General features: G+C 34.5%; 1 protein-coding gene across 1 annotated transcript in view; it reads right to left on the reverse strand.

The window, feature by feature from the left end:
* The window catches only part of Unc-76 (fasciculation and elongation protein Unc-76), a 29804-nt gene that overhangs the window by 440 nt on the left and 9624 nt on the right, over positions 1–19740 (reverse strand). Inside the window, 4 exon segments of the mRNA XM_077431285.1 lie at positions 23–238; positions 313–436; positions 516–670; positions 673–827. Of these exon segments, the coding sequence (XP_077287411.1) occupies positions 23–238; positions 313–436; positions 516–670; positions 673–827 (650 nt within the window).

Below are 19740 nucleotides of genomic sequence, written 5' to 3' on the forward strand. Positions count from 1 at the left end.
ATTTTAACTGGATTCATATTGCCATTTTTAGAATTACGTTTCTTCTCAACATGATATTGTCTACGTTTATTTTGTACAGCTAATAGCAAGGATATAAATGTGTTTTTTAATTCTTTTTCATATTCTAATTCATCCCGAAGTGCCAATTCCGATATAAGTGTTTCTGAAAACTCCCTAATAAGGACTTCCAATTCTAAGTAAAGTTCATTCAATTGAGATAAGGTTAATGTCTTCAATTCTAAAAATAAATTTACATTAATATATTTTATGCATTGATATTAAATATAATTTATTTTACACAAATGTACTAACTGTCTTCATAAAGAGGAGAACTAAGAACTTCTTTTCCTTTTTCTAAAGCTTCATTATGTTCGATAATATCATCTTCTGATCCAGGTGACGATTCTTGCATCATATCATCAATTTCCTGAATAACCTAAAATAAAAATAAAGCTGTAATGTCTACATTCAAATAATTATTAGCCACATACTATTAAATTATAACAAAAGATTACCTCATCAGCAGTTTTTACAGGACACTCGTGATCTTGGTGAAGACCTCCTAGAATTAGTGCATGCATATCTAAATCACTTGCCACAGCTTCATCTTCTGAGCTAAGTAAATCATCTTCCGGAGTCTGCCCGCCCTGAAATATAACCAAAATTGAGTAATTGAAGACGAACGTTTATAAATAAGGAAATAATGATTGATTTTAACCTTTCTTTCTCCCAAATTTAATGTCGGCATGTGCATTTTTCGCGAAAAGGACTTGGTCCAATCAATAGGAAGGATGTTGCCAAAGTTGCCAGTAATTGTCCACCACATTCTGAAACAATTTAATAGAAATATATATTTAGACAGCGAATTGAAGCAAGTTGAAAAACATCACATGTAATTCAAACCATTCGTCATATCTGCACAAAAAATAAATCAATTCTCGTTTACATGCTGCATCATCATATAATGTATTATCCAGTCATAACAAACAACTGCTACTCAAATGATACAGAGGTTTCAAAATCTACTAATGTATATTAAGTTGAATGTTTGTATTTTTTTTCTGAAATGCAAATCCACAGTTTTCAATTTAAAACCTCCAAATTGGTATAATTTTTCATGGTATCCTAACTTAAACCGAAAAGGTTTTTGGAATAGTCATATTTTACATAAATTGTTATATCTCGAGTTTTAGTTACAAATAAATATAAAACACCAGAGAGATGTAATAAGAATAGAGGGGCCCCTTATGAATAAATAATTGTTGTCAATTTTACGCGGCACGTCTCAATAAATACGCTACATCGCACGGAATAAAACGGATCAATTTACTTATAAAAATGTATCCCATGTTGTTTATTGTGTGTTTTTGAACGTATTGTGCAATTTTTACCGATGCTTGCCCATCTTGCGAGTAATATAAACAAACAGAGAAGTTTTTATCGGACATATGTCGAGCACCATGCGTCAAATACGACTGATGCTAAAATTATTTAGATCTGTCCGTGGACAGAATGTCACTTGACAACAATATAACACCTGAAGCCACTTCTATTAATATTACATTTCTCTGTAAAACACGGTCTAAAACAAGTTCAATGGTTTAGTTGCGTACAACATTTACATATGTACTTATATTTTTGCTTCACAAATTGGTGACTCATTCAATTTAATAAAAAGGGTTCTCCTTAACACGCGGCCGACACACCCCTGTTACGAATCAAGTACCCAAGAAATAAATAATAAAAAAAATGATACAAGATTCATGGGTAGAAAAGTAGGTACATTTTTTTCACTCGCACAAGTATATACCTATGTATACCTCGTACAGGTGATTGCCCTTAAGTTCACATTTATCGGGGATAAACCGGTCGAAAGTGTTCGATCAACTTTTACATTATACATGTATAAAAATATGAAATGTTTAAACAAATAAGCACACTGTAATAAAATCCCAAAACTAATAGGAGTACCTACATATGTACATAGATATGTATGTACATATATATGTAAATGCCTATAAACAATATTGAAAATTAGCACTAAATATTATAATAGTACAATAGTTTCCAGCGTAAAAATAAATCTATTTTAAAACGCAAACAGTTGCTAACCTCAAAAATAGCGTCCGTTACTAAGCCGATGCATTTTTTGGGTTATTGAATTGACCTATTCGTAAACTGTGACGTCGATAATATACATAATGTAATCAAAAAACTGGTTATTTTTATACTAGACAGCTACAACGTAATATAAAAAATATTGCGATACCGGTTTTAACCAAAAACGGCACATTTAAAATCTGGTTTTCACTTTTTAGTAAGGGAATTGATTTAAAAACTAATCGTTAGTAGGAAAATGATTATGGTTTCATCATTGCTCTAAATTAAATTGCGGAATCGTTTTTTTTTATTGTTGATACTAAACGAGATTTGTTAGTAGTGATCTATGTATTTGTAACTAGAGTTTTGACAACCAACATATTAAAAAAAAGTAAGTGAAGAGTATTATATATTTTCAAATTACATCTAAATTTGTTAACATGGCTTTCAAATGGAACTTTTTATTCGGTGAAAAATAGTCGAAAATTCTAGGGGCATACATAATTATAATATGTACATATACATGTATGTAGATAGTGTATAATAGTAGGTCAATTATACTGCGTAATTCGAATTGCTAGCAAAGGACTATAAGTCTGACAAGACCCTTCTTGAGAGCTTTTATCGTTTATCAAATACGTGCGATATGAGAGTAAATATGGCCATTTAAAGTGGGTCGTTTCGTGAGGGACTCGGCTGGGTGGACCTAAATTTGTATTCATGACCAGTTTCGCTCCTTAATCTCCAGAGGAATACAAATGAGCACGACAATGCGTGCCGACCTTAGTTGGCCACCGATCACGTTGGCAAGGAGAATCCCATTTTAGTGAGTAGGTAGGTACCTTAGAATGTGCTTAGAACTCAGTTTTGGAATTTTGGGTTAATTAGAATCATAAAGGAGGACCGACATTCAAGTTTTACAGCGAGCATTTGATCACGATCGTTAAAATGAGGTGTTGATTACTATTTTGAAGTGTTGGATGTCTAATGAGCTCGGTTAGAATGGTCCATTTCACCTTACAAAGGCAAAGGTGTTGATGGGCATTACCAGCGAACGCGTTACACAACACAAACGTCCTCCCCAAAATCGCCTTTCACTTATTTATCTTCCCTAGTCCTTTATTTTCAACCGCGTGCTTGATGTCTTTGGAAATTTTTCAACAGTCCGTGTTTGCTTTTTGACAGGCCGTTAACTTTATTTTTGGTCGACCCTCTCTCTCTCTCACGAGAGTGACTTAAAAGCTTGTTCGGTTTTAAAGAAAGCAAAAGAAGGCCAAATAAAAGAGGAAAGCTTTTTCGAGGAATAAAAATTAATGGGTTATTGCGGATTGCCCAACATACCCACAAACTCAGGAATGCACTTCAGTTGCAAGCACTCGAGTTGAATGAATTCATTTATGGATAGAAAAATGATACACCCAGAAGAATATGAGTCGGCAGTGCATACACTTTTATTTGTATGCAGCGATACAAGAATAAAGAGAGCAGAAAGATTGTACTGCAGACAAAAGCGATACAATGACATAACATGGAGATAGAAACAGGACGCGAGAGCGATAATTTACTTTAATAGTGCTAGTGCATGTGCGCATTGCAGTGCTTAGGATAATTACTTCCTAGTAAGATACTCTTTCACTGCAACAAATGGAAATATACAAAGAGGACATAATTTAATCCGTTAAATCCGATAACACAGTGATTGAAAATACCTGGTACAATAGGTAAGGACTTAGGTACATAGTTGGAGAGAAGCTATACCTACACGAACTGCTTAAAATTATTGACATATTGAATATTGGTGGTGTCCAACATTTTCAATATCTAAATTTATTTTAGGGTTAACGTACATGTATTTTTCGATATGAAATACTACAGATTAATACAATGCATTTTTTGGTGTCGACTCACGATAACCGGTCAGGGGTATTTTATTTTATTTTATCTTTAATTTATACCAGGAAGGCCTAGCAGGTAACCCCAATGCGCGTCCTGGTCAGAAACATTGTACATTTGATACAAATATTACTAGTATTATACAAAGTACATAGAAACGACGGACCTGGAGTCACAAATCCAAGGTCTGGCCAGCAGAAACCAGTTGGATTTGAACCCGTGACCACTCTGTTCAAAGCATTATATGCAAACCACTAGTCTATTCTGTTGGTTGCTTCCAGAGCCCAAAAGCAAATATGTACATATGTATGGAATTCTAAAACACGGCCAAAGATGATTTGGTACCTTAAAACAACTAAAAAGAGAAATCTAACATATTTTGCGGCTAATAAAGTCGGTATGCGCTTGTCGCTGCATTCCAGCAAAACCAGATAGAATACGTTTAAAATGGTATTTCTGAATATGTGCTCGTTTTCTCAGAGTAATTGAGTTGCAGCAATGTACAAATACTCCAGAGCAGCTCCCGTTTCAATCGGATGCCAGTTGTATTAATGTATACATCCAGTGAGCAGCGTTTAAATTCAACTATGTCAGGGATCAATTGTAAAATAAGTAATGCAGGATGACCCATTTCTACTCCCGCCTCTTCGTCTGCCCTTTTATCGACTTTATTTATATGATGACCTTCCGCAAGTGTTTTGCAGTTACTTTGCACATGCACACATTCATTGGATCGATAGCAATATGGTGCAAAGTGTACACTTTCCCAGCGATTCCTCGTACGGCATGGGAATTTTTTTAATGAAAACGTAATATTACACGGAGGACAGAGCAGAAGGGATTGTGGGAACTAATAAATCACCAAAATTACGTTTTATTCGCGCGGAATTTTGTTTGGAACTTGCGCAGATAGATGATAAGCTATCTAGAGCGTTACCATGTTGTTTGGAACTTGTCCAAATTTCCACTTTTTCCACTCGGTTAAAATTTAACTCGGAAAATCGTAAACGTCCGAAGAATTCGAACTCCAATGATGATATATTTAAAGACCTGTGTAATAAAATATCTTCGAGGCAAAAGTTACTCCGAAATCAATAGCTGGAAATTCCTTGGAATTCGTATGAACTTGTGTGTATGTATGTACATATGTGTTACAGTAAGAGTGTAAACCTTGCTGATGTATACATTGTCTAGTATGTGTATGCATCGTCAAAATCATCTAGTAACCGTGCACACGGGAGAATTAATGAACACGTTTACTAGTAAATTCATATAATTTCTATCCATACATAGTAAACGTTTACGAAAGAAATAACAAGTTAACATTCGTAACAGTCATATAGTCGGCCTATGACGGATTAAACTAAAAACTGAGAGAATGCGAAAAAACTGAAAGAATTATTAAATAAATTCATTAACATATTCTTAATGAATTAATTTAATATTTATTTCTAATCTAAATAAACCTATCCTAACCTCAAATCATAGGTAATACGGATGTAGTTGTAAAGCTTGATAATTATTGTCTATTTCGTTTCAATTCGACAATTAATTGGTTATTTGAATACAATCAGTTCCATTCTTGGGCATAAACCAGCATACATATCTGTCACACTTTGATCAGCTGTCAGACCACTCAAATTTAATTCGTTTCATTTCACTGGTGCACAGTGGCAAGTGCATTAATTTACTAGCCAGTGTACACCTTGTCAGTATATACCTTGTCTAGTAATCTACATACATATGTATATATAGAATATCTGTGAAATCTAGCGTTGTAAGATTTATCTAATAACACTGTTCGACACGAAAAATGGTTCAGAGACGAGATATGACTTTTCTTATAGATCTATGCCCAGTAAACACGAATCTGGTAATAAAAAATGTTGATTGGCTCGAGATTCGGAGATATATGTTTTTTAAATCACGCGATTTTTCTATATCTTGGTGTTGTTCGGTCGATGTCTCAAAATCTGTCAATTTCCTGTTCAAAATGAATATTGAAATCTATAGTCGGGTATTTTATCTTTCATTTGTAGTACTTTTCAGCTTTAAAATGTCTCCAAGTAGGCGTCCAGTTCAAATCAAAAGTACGTATTTTCACTTGGTATTTTTTCCCACTGTTAATACTATTTTATATTGAGTTTTTTCTATTGAAACATGTTTATTGGTGTTCTATCCACACTATTTTATGTTTTCGTTTAAAAGGGTTAATTGACGCTTTTACTCTAACATATGCATTGTACACTGAAACGATTACGTCACTGGGTATAATTATTCGTTTACTCTGGTTAAACATTAGGTCATCAAGTTGATCGTTTGCTTAAATACGGCGCTCGACTTACCCAACTAAGGCAATATTAATCTAACAAGTGCGAAATGTAAAGCTATTTAGAAGTATATACGATGATCATAAAAGGGGGGATGCTGCGTGATTAAAGAGCCCGCCTAGGAATTATTTACGACGGAAAAAGGATCATAAAATAGGCATAAAAAAGTGAACCGCGGTCGGCAACGTGTTAAATGGGAAAGATGGGCAACCGAACGAGATACTTAACTTTGGAAAAAAAACTAAAATTATTTTTGGTTTCAAAGAATAGAAGATTTAGAATGGGATTAAATTGAGACAATCGATCGTCCGCACGTGGAATTCAAAATGTGCATTTAATTTTTTCGAACCATAAATAACGCACACACACTAGCACCCGCAATCCCTTCTCATTAGAACGTCGTATAAATTCCTATGTAAAAGACGTGTACCGAAATAGAGGTGCTTGGAAATATAACCCTTAACCTGCAGGGTTATCATGCATTATGAGTCCGTATTTTACTGTTATCGTATTTTTACAACAAATTTTCGCCACACACTTAATACAAAACCAACCACGCTATCAATCGTGTAGCAGTTAACCCAATTAAGTCAGTCAGAGCGTATACTTCATAAACTTAAACAAGTGACGTATAAAGTGATGGATAGCCAGTCGAAAGGGGCGCTAGCGGGACATCGAATAATTGTCATCAAAACGAGTCATAAATATTTGTCACAATGACAATACGTGACTGAAATAAATATATCATAATTTTCTGTGGTTTACATTCATTCGTTCCACAATCAATCAAAAGACTGATGCGTGATTTTCAAAAGGTGATTTTGAAAGTAAAAAATATTCACCTAAAAACCTGACTTACTAAACCAGTAGCTGCTGCTCGCAAAATATTTGATTTTTACCTAAACGCCAGCAATTTTTTTAATTAGTTGAACATATTGTAAAATGCTTAAAAACTCAAATAAAATTTATTTTTGTAACCAAGTTCGTCCAAAGATAGTACTTAAAACGCCAAATATTGTACCAAAAATCAAACCGTGAGGCGTTGGCGTATAAGAGAATTAATGCGCGACTCAAGGGTGAGTCGTTGGCGTAGACATATTATGACCAGACTTCGGCGTCCGAAGATGCCGCCATAAAATAACAAAAGATCTCTACATTACCTACAAAGCAAGAGATCACTAAAATGGTTGACAATAGTGAACCGTTTTTTGTGCATAAAGCATCATCGGCTGCCTATCTCTGATTATGACTAGTCTTCAGCGGTGGAGCGTGCTTTTGGAACAAAAAATGGGAGTTTTGAGGCTATTTTAATTATTTTAAACTACAAAGCTAGAGAGCATAAAAAAAGGTTCACCATAAAAATGAACAAAGGTGCACAGGGTTGCGCCGAAGCTTAATTATGGCACATCCCTCGTACTTATAAATTTCACAATATAATTATCATATGCAGCAAATGGCGCATGAGCGATACAAATGCGCTGCGACTAAAATTATTTAAAAAAAAAACCGTATATGCAGTATCTATTTAGTATTTTGGAATATAAAAATGATTGTTTCGGATTACATTAATGTGTTATTTTAATATGATACGCTACTTTATAATCTGTGTGACGCTTTTGAAGTTATTGAAAAATAAAAATCTCAAAGACAGCTATGAGAAGTTGTTCGTAAAATTTGGTCCCAATTAACCAAATTCACAAAACGGAACTAAACAAGTGGAAACATCCATATACAATATCATCATCATCATTTCCAACCATTCAACATCCATTGCTGGATGAGGGCCTCTCTAACATGCTTCAATTCTTTGTTTTACGCAACTCTCGTCCATCTCACCCTACGTATTTTTCTAATTTCATCCACCCATCTTTTTTGCGGCCTTCCTTTCGCCCTTTCACATTCTCTCGGGTACCACTCCAGCACTTTTTTTATCCAGCTTTCGTCCGTTCTCTTAGCTACGTGACCCGTCCATTGTTATTTATATCTCTTCACTCTCTCAACTATATCCATTACCGTTATCATACTTCTCACCCACGTATTCCGTTTCCTATTTATCCACGTTATGCCGATCATACAACGTTCCATACGTGCATTGGGCTTTGTGTAACACTTTGGCGTTCAACGTCCAATTTTCACATCCATACGTCATCATTGTCAAAACATTGATCACTTAAGCAATAGATAATGTAAAAATTTTATCTGAAACCTGACATTTGAGGAAGTTGACGTAATATTGATCGCGTAAACAAAGGTGCTTCCTTCGCAGACAAAAAAAAATTCGCGCGTGTTAATTTATTGTATTTGTTTATACTGAAGATATAAATAAACGCGAAAAATCAGTAACACTTGCTTGCTGGCTCGCTTTTTGGCTGATGTCGGTGTAAATAAAACCAAAAACTAAACGGCCGCGGAACGTTGACCTTATGAAATGACCGCCCGGCGAAAAATGCGATTTAAATAAGTATTAACGCGAATCAGTTTTCACACAAGGCAAAACAAGAAACCAATATCTTACGAACCGGTGCTACGAGCCACTGACACAAATTTGACTCCGAGTCGAGGAGATATGTTCTGTAGAAGAGTCTCGAGTCTCGTGACCGATCAAAAGTGAGCGAAGGCAAAAACTTGGATCAATCATAGCGTTAGCGGGTGTAATTAGCCCCAGCCAGAAAAGGGAAAACAAAGAAACCATATTCGTGCTATGGAAACTAATTGAATAACGATGTCCACGTGGCCGGGAGTCGATGCGTTCAAATGGACAGTTTAACGCTTTGGCCATGATTGATGACGGTGCTCGAATTAGGGGTTATTAAAAGCCGTAAAAACGATTTGAGAAATAGTCGAGAGAAGTTTAAATCATTATTTGATTCACGTTTTTGTATCGTGAAAGTCAATCAAAGCCGCTCAGTACTATTAGATTGTAGGATTCTGCTGCGTAGCATATGAATAAATTGAAATGAAAACGTTTTAGATAGCTACAGATGGTCCCTAGCTATAATCTGTTGTGTTCATCTAGTACTATGTAGTTATAATCGTTAGTGTTTTTATAGGCGCACGAGTTGAAAATTTTATCTGTATGTACATTTTTTCCAAGCGGAAGAACTTAGCAGACTATTTAATGAAAATAGAAAGTAAAGTGTGTGTGTATAACATCACATAACACAAAATGTTTACGTTTGGGAATATAAAACGATTACACGTATCCCAGTGAAAAGTTGGCACATCTTTAGAAATAAACTAAATATTATTTTAAGTTCAAAATCTAGTTATATATAATATAAATCGATCTATCGAAGTTTTCGATTGACCGAATTAAGCACAGACTTTCCAATTAGTTTCACACGTTTTTATTTAAGAAATTTATTTCTCCTTTCATTATTAAAAAAATGAAGCGTTATAACGAGGGGCGTGTCGATAAAATAATAAAAAAAGCTCCAACAAAAGCATCATTGGATGATAATGTATAAGGCTTGGGGCGTTGTCTAAACACATCATATATTTTTTTTTACGATTTACGACACACATTCCATTCAACTATCACATTTCATTCCCTTATAATATATAGCGTGGTTATTTTAGAAGTGTTGAGGAAGAGTTGTATGCCTACTTCATTCGAAAAGACACCTAGAAAGCGTGGAAATATACATACATACATACATATATACATATGTACTTCCAGACAATATAAACGTTTTTGAAACACTATATATTGTAAGTGGGCAGTGATCCTATGACCAATCTATGAATATTGTTCATATATGATGATATGATTTAACCCACTCTGTAATGTAGGCGTATTGAAAAAACAGGGTTGAACGGATTACTGTAGAAAAGTAATCAAAAGCGATTAATTAGATAATTTTATTCATAGCGTAATGTGTGTCACAAGAGCATCGTTGATTTTAAGTACAAATAAATTATATTTTATCTACATATTATATCAGACGTCACAGTTGGAGTCGCACATATATGGCAGTAGAAAAAGTGTGTGTAATTATTACAGTCACTCATAGCAGGGGAGGTAACGAGAATAAGTGTAGGAGGTGAAGACATTGGTAAAGACACAGCAAAGTTTCTCAACTATTAAATTCACTTACATTTAGAAGACCCGGAATAAAATAGAAAAAAAAACTAAAATGAAGGTGGGTGGGTGTGATAAACGATCTATGTATGTGCAGGTGAGGAGAGGAAAATAATCACTCGACTCGACCGTTAATAATACCTAATCAGACAGGCGAGAGGACAAAACGCGGTACACACAATGAAGTTCCAAAAAAAAGGAAAAAATAATGAGAACAGGTTCTCGTTATAATATAAGACGTGCATTGGTGAGAAAAAACTTGGGAGATGACAGTTAATGTCCGAACGAGTTTTCATTATAATAACCACTCAATTAACTATGTAGCGCTTTAATTCGATCATCGATAGCAGTGTTGGAATTAATTCACGTACAAATCTTTTGAATGAATTAGTACACCATTTAATACTCGTTTGAGATGAAAGTTTGTGAAACAAAGTGACAGTAAAAACGCCGAGTTAGCAAGAGCTTGGGTTCATTCAAAAACAATGAAGAAAATACGTTGCAGAGATAAACAGCAGCATCTGTTGTCAAGATCAAATTACGTTCTCTAGCACGTATTGTACGAAGTTGCAAAGTAAGGGCAATGAGAAACTGAAAGCCAGTGTAATCTACTGGCTGGGGAGAGAAGACCTTCATTATTTTAGAGCAGGTGTATAAGATATGGGATTGCCTATTGTGTGCATCAACGCATACTAAACGAGTACAAGAACTCAAATGCATTGAAGTTTCGATGAAAAATGGTATAAATTCATCAAAAATTTTATCAAAGCAGATTTCACTCGTGCGACAGCTCATATTTATGTAGAAGTGCATATACTTACGATTGCATGCGTGGAGATAAAGAAAGATATTGTAGTCCCAAAAGTGCTAGACGTCAAGATTGATCTTCCATACATTTTGACGAGGGTATACGTATCCAAATTGAACAATTCTCACCGTAAGCAAATCAAATCAAATAATCAAGTACAAGTGCAAGTGTACTCCTCGAGCACTGGAAATGTAAACGTGATTCACATTCAAGTCACTTAAGTCTAGTTAGTTATTCACGAATGATTCACCCGGCATACAAAATCTGATTACCAAACAAGACAATGGCAATAAACAATAAAAAAAATCGAATACGATTTTAACGCGAAAAACTTACCACCTCGTTAAAAAAAACGGAAATAAAAAATCCGTGTAACTTGGACCGCGATCAAACGATGACTATTTCAACGAGGTTGTAAAAATGTACTGTCACGTTATTTAAATACATATGTATGACAATTGGAAGAAGAGGCGAAGGTAGAAAGCCTACGCATACTACCATTTGTGTGCAAGTTGCATGTGCACAATATGTTTTATGGGTAGATGCGCCCACTAGATTCAATAATATGGAGATGGAAATGCGGCTTTTCACTTTGAGGTACATTTCTTTTTTTGCATTTCTGTTAAATAAGACAGAGGGTTGTTTAATAATACATTGACGATACATCTAAAAATGATGGTTCACAAATAGAGGCGCCGACGTGAAAACTCCAGATGTTTGTCTATAAGCGAGCATCAAAAACGAAAGTTTGGATGGATTTCAATTTTTTCCGCGAATCGGAAATCTTGCGTATCACTAATTTCGCACAGTTGACGATCAATGGTATAACGTCATTACCATTCCCGTCTGCCTTCAAAATGTGTTCAAAGTCAGGAGATGCGACCCACGCGTTAGACTAAAATGGTAGTGAGGCATATCGCGGATATCAAACAGTGATAAAAACCCAACATGCATAAACCAAAACTTTAAATATTTATTTAAGAAATATACACGAGGCTAACAACTGTCTAGAAATCGCATACACGCATAAACGCGCTTAATTATTTTTCTATATTTGAGTTAAGCTTTGAAAAAAACCTGCACTTCAAATAAACGCAAAAACTTTTCAAAAGGATTAAAATCCGAATTATTATTATAAACCAGTCACACCGATAGCCGAGTTGATGTTCAAGGACTTCAAATGGTGTATAGCTCAAGGATGGGCAACCATAAACCACCTGTCACTTACAACCATATGTGGCTAATTTGAGTTGCCATATTTTGACTCTAATAATAACATTTTATTTTAGATGTCGAAGACATGAATATGATAATGAATAAATCAGAAAAGGAAATGCCTAAGTTAGAAGTATTATATAACGAGTAACTGAAATAGCAAGTGAGGACATATAAATTGGACAAGGGAGATGCTGGAATGTGATCCCAAGTTTATATATGTATGTATATGTGTGTATGTGTGTGTATGTGCCAGTGATATTCCATGACTTTTAAAACATGAGACTAAGAATTGACAAAAAACAAATATAAATTTAATTTTTCAATTATAATAATCTGTTTTGAAGTGATGACTGAGTATAACTTTTCATTTTTGTGCTAATAAATATCCTAAGTAGCCTAACTTTCTTAATAACATGTTATTTTCTTCAAAACTAAATCTTCTGAATGATTTGTCGAAAAATCGATCAAGAAAGCAACATTACAAGGGCTCGTTATTTGTTTCGGCGCACTCCGCACTGATGTATTCTGAGAGAATCATTTCGTGAGTAGAGTCCCTTGCCATATTTGTACTCAAGAAGTTATGTGCAAATATGTATGTACATGTGTTTTTTTAACAAAAAAAAGTTCGAAATGATGTTCGATAGACACAAATCGGACTATTCTTAATGAAAATTCCACAAATGCTTGAAAAGACGAGTAAATTAAAAAATGTTTTGTCTTCGACGGAACGCCTATATGTATTTATATAACAATTCGCCAGTACCACGAAGGGAACATAATTATGACGACGAGTCCGTGCAAGCGAACGACGCGGCGGACCATATTAACAACCATCCCACTACTACAATAACTACCTCAGGTAGGGTCGGTTCCGGTTTCTAAATTTCGCTAATCCGAGCGAACAATATCAATATGGAAAACAATTTGAACTCATTATAATTGAATTGTTGATATTTTTAAATTATAGGTAAAAGATTTCAGGGGACTAGCCTAGTCCCTCTAGTCCAATGACGGCACGCCACTGATTCAGATATTCTGAGAACGAGAGAAATGAGAGTTTCTGATTTTCAATCTACATATTTTATTTAATATGTCATTTAAATAGATTTTTGAGCTATTTTTCCAATTATGCTATACACGAACATTAAACTAATATAATACTATGATTACTAATAAAAAAACAAGTAAAATAGAAAATGATCAGTAGATCAGTAGCTATTAAAATAGATATAAGATGTATTTATTGTGAACGTGATTTAGTAATAATAAAAGCATTTAAAAATCAAAATCGATTTAATACGTCAAGAAAATTTGGCATCACTGAACATCATCACTTAATCTGAATCACCTATTTCTAATAATTAGCCCTTTTAAGAAATTTTACCAACTAACAGATAGTAGGATTGTTATAGTGTAGCAATTTTGTTGCTTTTACGTTTGAAATTTCTAAAATCTAAAAGCAGATGTATTAAATCACTTCTCAACATTTCGAACAATAGACATAGGACGATGAAAAAAATGCAGGTAAAAAGGAGCACCTGCTCAAAGCCAGCACCTGCCGTCTGGGTCTGGGTTTGGGTCAAATCAAAATCTCTCAGTACCAACATGCAAAGCAGATAGAGAGTTGACTTTCTCCACTAGAAATTGGCGACCGAAAAAAGTCGATTCAAAGGATTGAAACTTGGACGATTGACAAGCTCGCACCCATGTCGACCAATTAAAATTAATAGACTTTAATTGGCAACGATTGAATGGGAAATCGGTTCTGGCAATTGAGACATTTAGGAATAGGCCATATCACAATATTGTGATTGGTCACATCGCCAATTTAGAGTTTTTAGAACGAAGCAGGAACATACACACATACATAAATACATATGTTCGTGCAGATTGTGTAACCAACTTGGAATACGCTTGCGTACATCGAGTCGAGATTGCAGATCGTACTCGCAGGACAAGTTTGGTACGGTACGCGTTACCGTAAATGGTCAACTTGCTGTGAGTAACACCAATCGTAAGTTTCATTGCCGATGGTAAAATACATATTGTATTTACCGTGGATATCTACTTAAAAATAAGTGGTTCGGTCGATGAACCATCGCGTCGACTTGAGATGTGAGCGACATTTACGCACATCGCTCAAGCTTCACCTTTGTGGGATCATTCCAGATAGATGGGATAATCCGTATCTTTTCATGACGATTATGCACACTTTTCTGGATAAAAGGCGAGTAATCGGAACCAAAGAGACTGGTGCGTCACGCTTCATTACGGGCAATCCCACGTCAAATGGGTTAATCATTTCGTCCGCGGGTTGAATGATTTGATCCAACGTGCAATTTACTTAATTTTGGCGTTGTTCTGTTCCAATATGACCGTTGGAAATTTACGATTGTTATGCCACTTTCCAGCGGTTGGTTTGCCTGGCTCCACTTGTCGCAGGTCGGGAAAGCAGAAGCTCTCTTGTATCGATCCGTGGATTCTAAACCGGGTCACCGGTCCACAGACGCACAAAACCGAGTAGAATGAACGCCAGACACTGGTCGCCACAGCATCTTTTAGCCCATCTGTCAAATTAGCCCTTTGCGATGACAGCGTGGTCGTAAATGAGAGCATCGCGCAAGTCTCGGCGGCAAACGTCGCTATGATGAATCGGACAGAAAACAGAACATCCATTTTCCATTAAGACATCGAACAATTTTGTCTGAGATAAGGAAATTCAAGATAAGATTTTTGATGAGTTTACAATATTCCACTGTGAAGTCATTAAAATGAAAGTGCATAATAATGAACATTTCTTAAATGCAAATTCTGTTTTTCTATTTAATATAACCTTTTTGATATGTACTTGAACCAAGATTGTATTCATTTTATTTACGCTCTTGATTGAGCTCCCATCATATTGATTTTGTAATAAGTTCATACAAAAGATCTAGAAAAAACCGTCAAGATAGGAATAGAAGCAAAAAAAAAAAATTATCCTGCCATACTATGATTTCAATTGTTTGGTGACGGGCTCAATCCCTGGCTGTGCTGCTGGGCAGACTTTGGATATGTGACTCCAAGGTCGATTGTTTCCTATCAGGGTTTGCCAATGTATCTGATTTCATTGAAACGGTTCCAACAAGTTGGTAACCCTGTCCTATTTCTCGAAAATCTCGAATTCACTGATTTATAAAATGCTGCAAATTTATCCATATATGTATATCTCGCAAATTTCGAGTTTTTCAGCATCTTGAAATTGAACATTTATAAAAAAAAGTGCTGCAAAATGCAAATTTATCAAAATTTACCCAATTATGTCTCTATGATGCTCTATAAATTGTTTATTAATGTTTGTAATTGGCCAGGAAGGCGCATTAGGATTTACCTATTAGGCCTTCCGGGTGTACATAAATGTACATATGTTTGCTTAAGCGTAAGCTTGCAATAAAAAGAACTAATCTTTTACACATGCACATACATTTACATATGTGCATGTGTACATAGGATGAGATGAGTGCAAAACAGAACAAAAGAGAAATCTAACTTTCAACACCGAGGCATTAAGCTGATGAGAAAACAAGGAAGAGGACTATTACTGCCAAGGCAAATTGCTATTGAAGGAGTTGATAGGTGTCAATCTTACCTCCTCTTAGCTACGACATAACTGGAGAAACCTGATTTTAAAACGAATTAGTACATAGTACAGCAGTAAAGACCATTCAAGAGGAAAACTATAGATGAGTGGGCAATAGAGTTCAACAATCAATTTCCTGTTGAACGTCGACTCAACCTAAGACTGGATACAAAATAAAATTTCGAATTAAACGATGTTCTCAGATTTTTTTGGAATCGGGAATAATACTAATAATTCAGAGAGCAATTACAACAGAATGATCAGCGTGAGTCCGATTTCTGAAGTTCACACAACAACAAACGATTATTTCGTTCATGATTTCTACACTATGATTTACAATAAACTCGCTGTAGAGTTACGATTCAGCTTAGGCAAGAACACAATGGAAAAAGTTGTCGAGAAAACTTCTGTTGCGTGTAATTTGCGTAAAAAAATAACGACTTTGAACTTGAACAATATAAATAAATTGCAGCTGAAGTGAATGTGTTAATGCTGTGAGAATCGGTAACGGTATAGATATTTTGGATATAAAAAAATAAGAATGCGGCATTACAATTGAATATCAAAAACGTTGAGTAAATTATATCAAAACACGTCCATCAATTATTTATTGCAATTTTACATAGATTCAAATCCATGCTAACACACGAATATTTTTGATAACAAAGACCCACCGTTCTGGAACATTTGGCAATTGCTCTAATTTTTACTTTCGAAACGAATATACATACATATAATCACACACCTCGTAACTAGATAATAATTGTTTATTTTCCATCAGCAAAACAAAGCTGAGCTCAAAATTCAAATAAACATCACCGCAAGCAAAAATACGCAAATGTATGCATAGACGTACACAATTGCAACATACCATAGAAATTTAAAAACCCAGAAGTGATGCCTTATTGTTAGCCACATACAATTTCTTGTCAATATTTTAAGGTAGATAGACAGACGAAAATTCCAAAATATTTTTTGTGTGGGTACACATACTATAGCGTGACGTATGCCAGAGCTGTTAGAAGTAAATCTGGCTCATCTCTAGCTTGCAGACGTTTACAACTTGATTTATTTCAAACATTTTGTTTGAGATACTAACCATTTGTCTCACTTTTACTTTTCTTTGGCATACAAAGAAGTTCAAATTATTAAACAGCGACTATTGTCCAATTTTAGGTGTCAATGATTACTTATATAGGAAGAATTCCTCTGCAGAGCTAATATTGGACGGAATGTCGTTACCATTAGATTCCAGAAAACCAACTCAGCGTGGATATGTAGTAGTTATACGTATGTTCAAGCACATGTTGAGCCATGTGCAGAACATGATGGAACCATGGAATGACTATTGCACATGTCCCAAACGTTGCAACCGAATACGACTTTTATAACGAAACAATTCCTACAACTGAGCTAATAACCATATGAAGAGAACTATTATTCGTGCAGTACAATCGAGATACGACAGCAAAGACAAAAGTAAATATCGGTGACAGTGACAGCTCGTCTATCTACTTATAGAATCACGAGGAGAAACGTGGCTATCGATTATGTTGCGGTTGCGGTTTATTCTAGTCAAACTTTAAATATAAATTTCAATTTTCGAATTATATAATATTAACTAATACATTATTCATGAATATCCCATTACAGTTATGGGTTACATAAATTCAACAGATAGAATTGCACATTGTTTTAGGTGTTCATTATATTATTCAATAACATAACGAATACATGACATATGCATAAATAATATGTTGATAAGCACGTAACCAATTAAAATAAGCAACATATGACGCAACTTTATATTTAAAGGTTATAGTTTATCAAATTAAATTAAAATATGACATTTTAATACATACAAAAATACAAGACCATTAAAACAGATCACTCAAGAATTGAACAGGTCTGTTTTAACAATATCAACAGTCTTTTGATCGATCGGTACATTTCAAATTCACGCTCCGGTATGTATAAATATTAGTTTTGAACGTGTGTAGGTATCTTTGGGCATGTTAATTTAACGTTCACAATCGACTTGAGAGAGAATTTCCAAGCAACGGGGTATCTTTGAACTTTTCACTTGTAATAATGTCTGCAAAAATAATTGTCCCCGTTGAAAAGTGTAGTCGGGAGAAGCGTGGCGAATGACATCACGGATTCGAGTCATTTAAAAGGTCAAAATAATTGCTGACCATCGTTGTCAGTCAGCCGCGGTCAATTGGTAACCGCAAACGAGCTATATCCTTCCCAGTAAGAGAATGGGTAAAACAATATGAATAAATAATGGAATTTTTAAAATGACAACACCCTGAAGGTGAAGAAAACCTACACACATTACTGACATATGTATGTAAATATAATACGAATGCTTTTGATAACAGTGGAGTTAATCGTTCGCCCAATTGTGTCGATGACACGAATTAACCCGTTTACGACGTACATATGATAAAACATGCTTTTGTCAACATTTTATCCGTGTTATTAATGCGAGTGGGCGAATTGTTGCATATCCGGCGATGCGACTTATCTCCCATGTATTTCCGGTACGTTTATCTACATATTTTTAAAACCACTTACGAAATTCATAGACTGGTGCTATTACCACAGAGTATTTGCAATGTGTTTGCATTCTATCAGGTCGAAAGCAAACAACGATCGAACAGGTATATCGGAAAATCGATGCGTGTAAACACTACGTCGATTTTGGTCAAGGCGTTTTAAAAAAAGTAAATAGAAATTTCAAGAATGGATATTTACAGCTAATTCTCGAGAATATATGCGAAATGTTGATAATATAGTCATTTATTTTTTTTTTTTTTTTTTTTTTTTTTTATTATTCATATACATATATTTACAGGATATAATGTTTATTACAAAGTTGGACATGTATTCCTTATCAGATAAGAGTAGCTCTTGTGCCTGATAAGGGAGCTACGATTCTATTATAAATTCTTAAAATCTATTATAATATTTTTTTATATAAAAATTACATTAAAATTTTTCAGTGCAAGTTTTTTTTGAAAAAGTATTTAATTTGTTTTACTTGTTCTGTTTGGTTAACAATACAGCGTAATTCAGAAGGGAGATTATTATAGTTATTTATGGCTTGGAAAATATAATGGTTTTGCATTTGTGTTGTTTTAAAATTTGGTGTGATAAATTGGTTTCCATTTCTCATTAGTTTATAAAATTCTTGATATTCTTTGTTATTTTTTTCTTTACACATTTTTATAATGGAAGCTTGCTTAAATATGTCATCGATATTTGGTACTGGAAATAGTTTAAAAAGCGATTTTGTCGAGAAAGTAGAGTTTTTTTTAAGTATTACTTTTATAATAATTTTTTGCGAAACTTTTACTGAATTTAGATTGCTTTTGTAGGATCCTCCCCAACCTATAATTCCATAGATAAGCAGAGAGTGGACAAGGGCATAATACACATTTTTTATTATTTTCACATTTAAAATATTTCTTAACCTAACAAATATATATATACATTTCCTTATTCTCTTTACTAGCTCTGTAATATGGCTTGTCCATTTCATGTTTTGATCAATGATAACACCGAGATATTTAATTTCAGAAGAAGAGTTGATTACAGTACAAACAGGATCATGTAGTTTACAGTTTACATAGTCACATTTTTCATCATGGATTGTAATATTAACTTTTTCTATTGGTATTTTTTG

The sequence above is a fragment of the Arctopsyche grandis genome, chromosome 5 (genome assembly GCF_051622035.1).
Source record: "Arctopsyche grandis isolate Sample6627 chromosome 5, ASM5162203v2, whole genome shotgun sequence".
Classification (NCBI taxonomy): domain Eukaryota; kingdom Metazoa; phylum Arthropoda; class Insecta; order Trichoptera; family Hydropsychidae; genus Arctopsyche; species Arctopsyche grandis.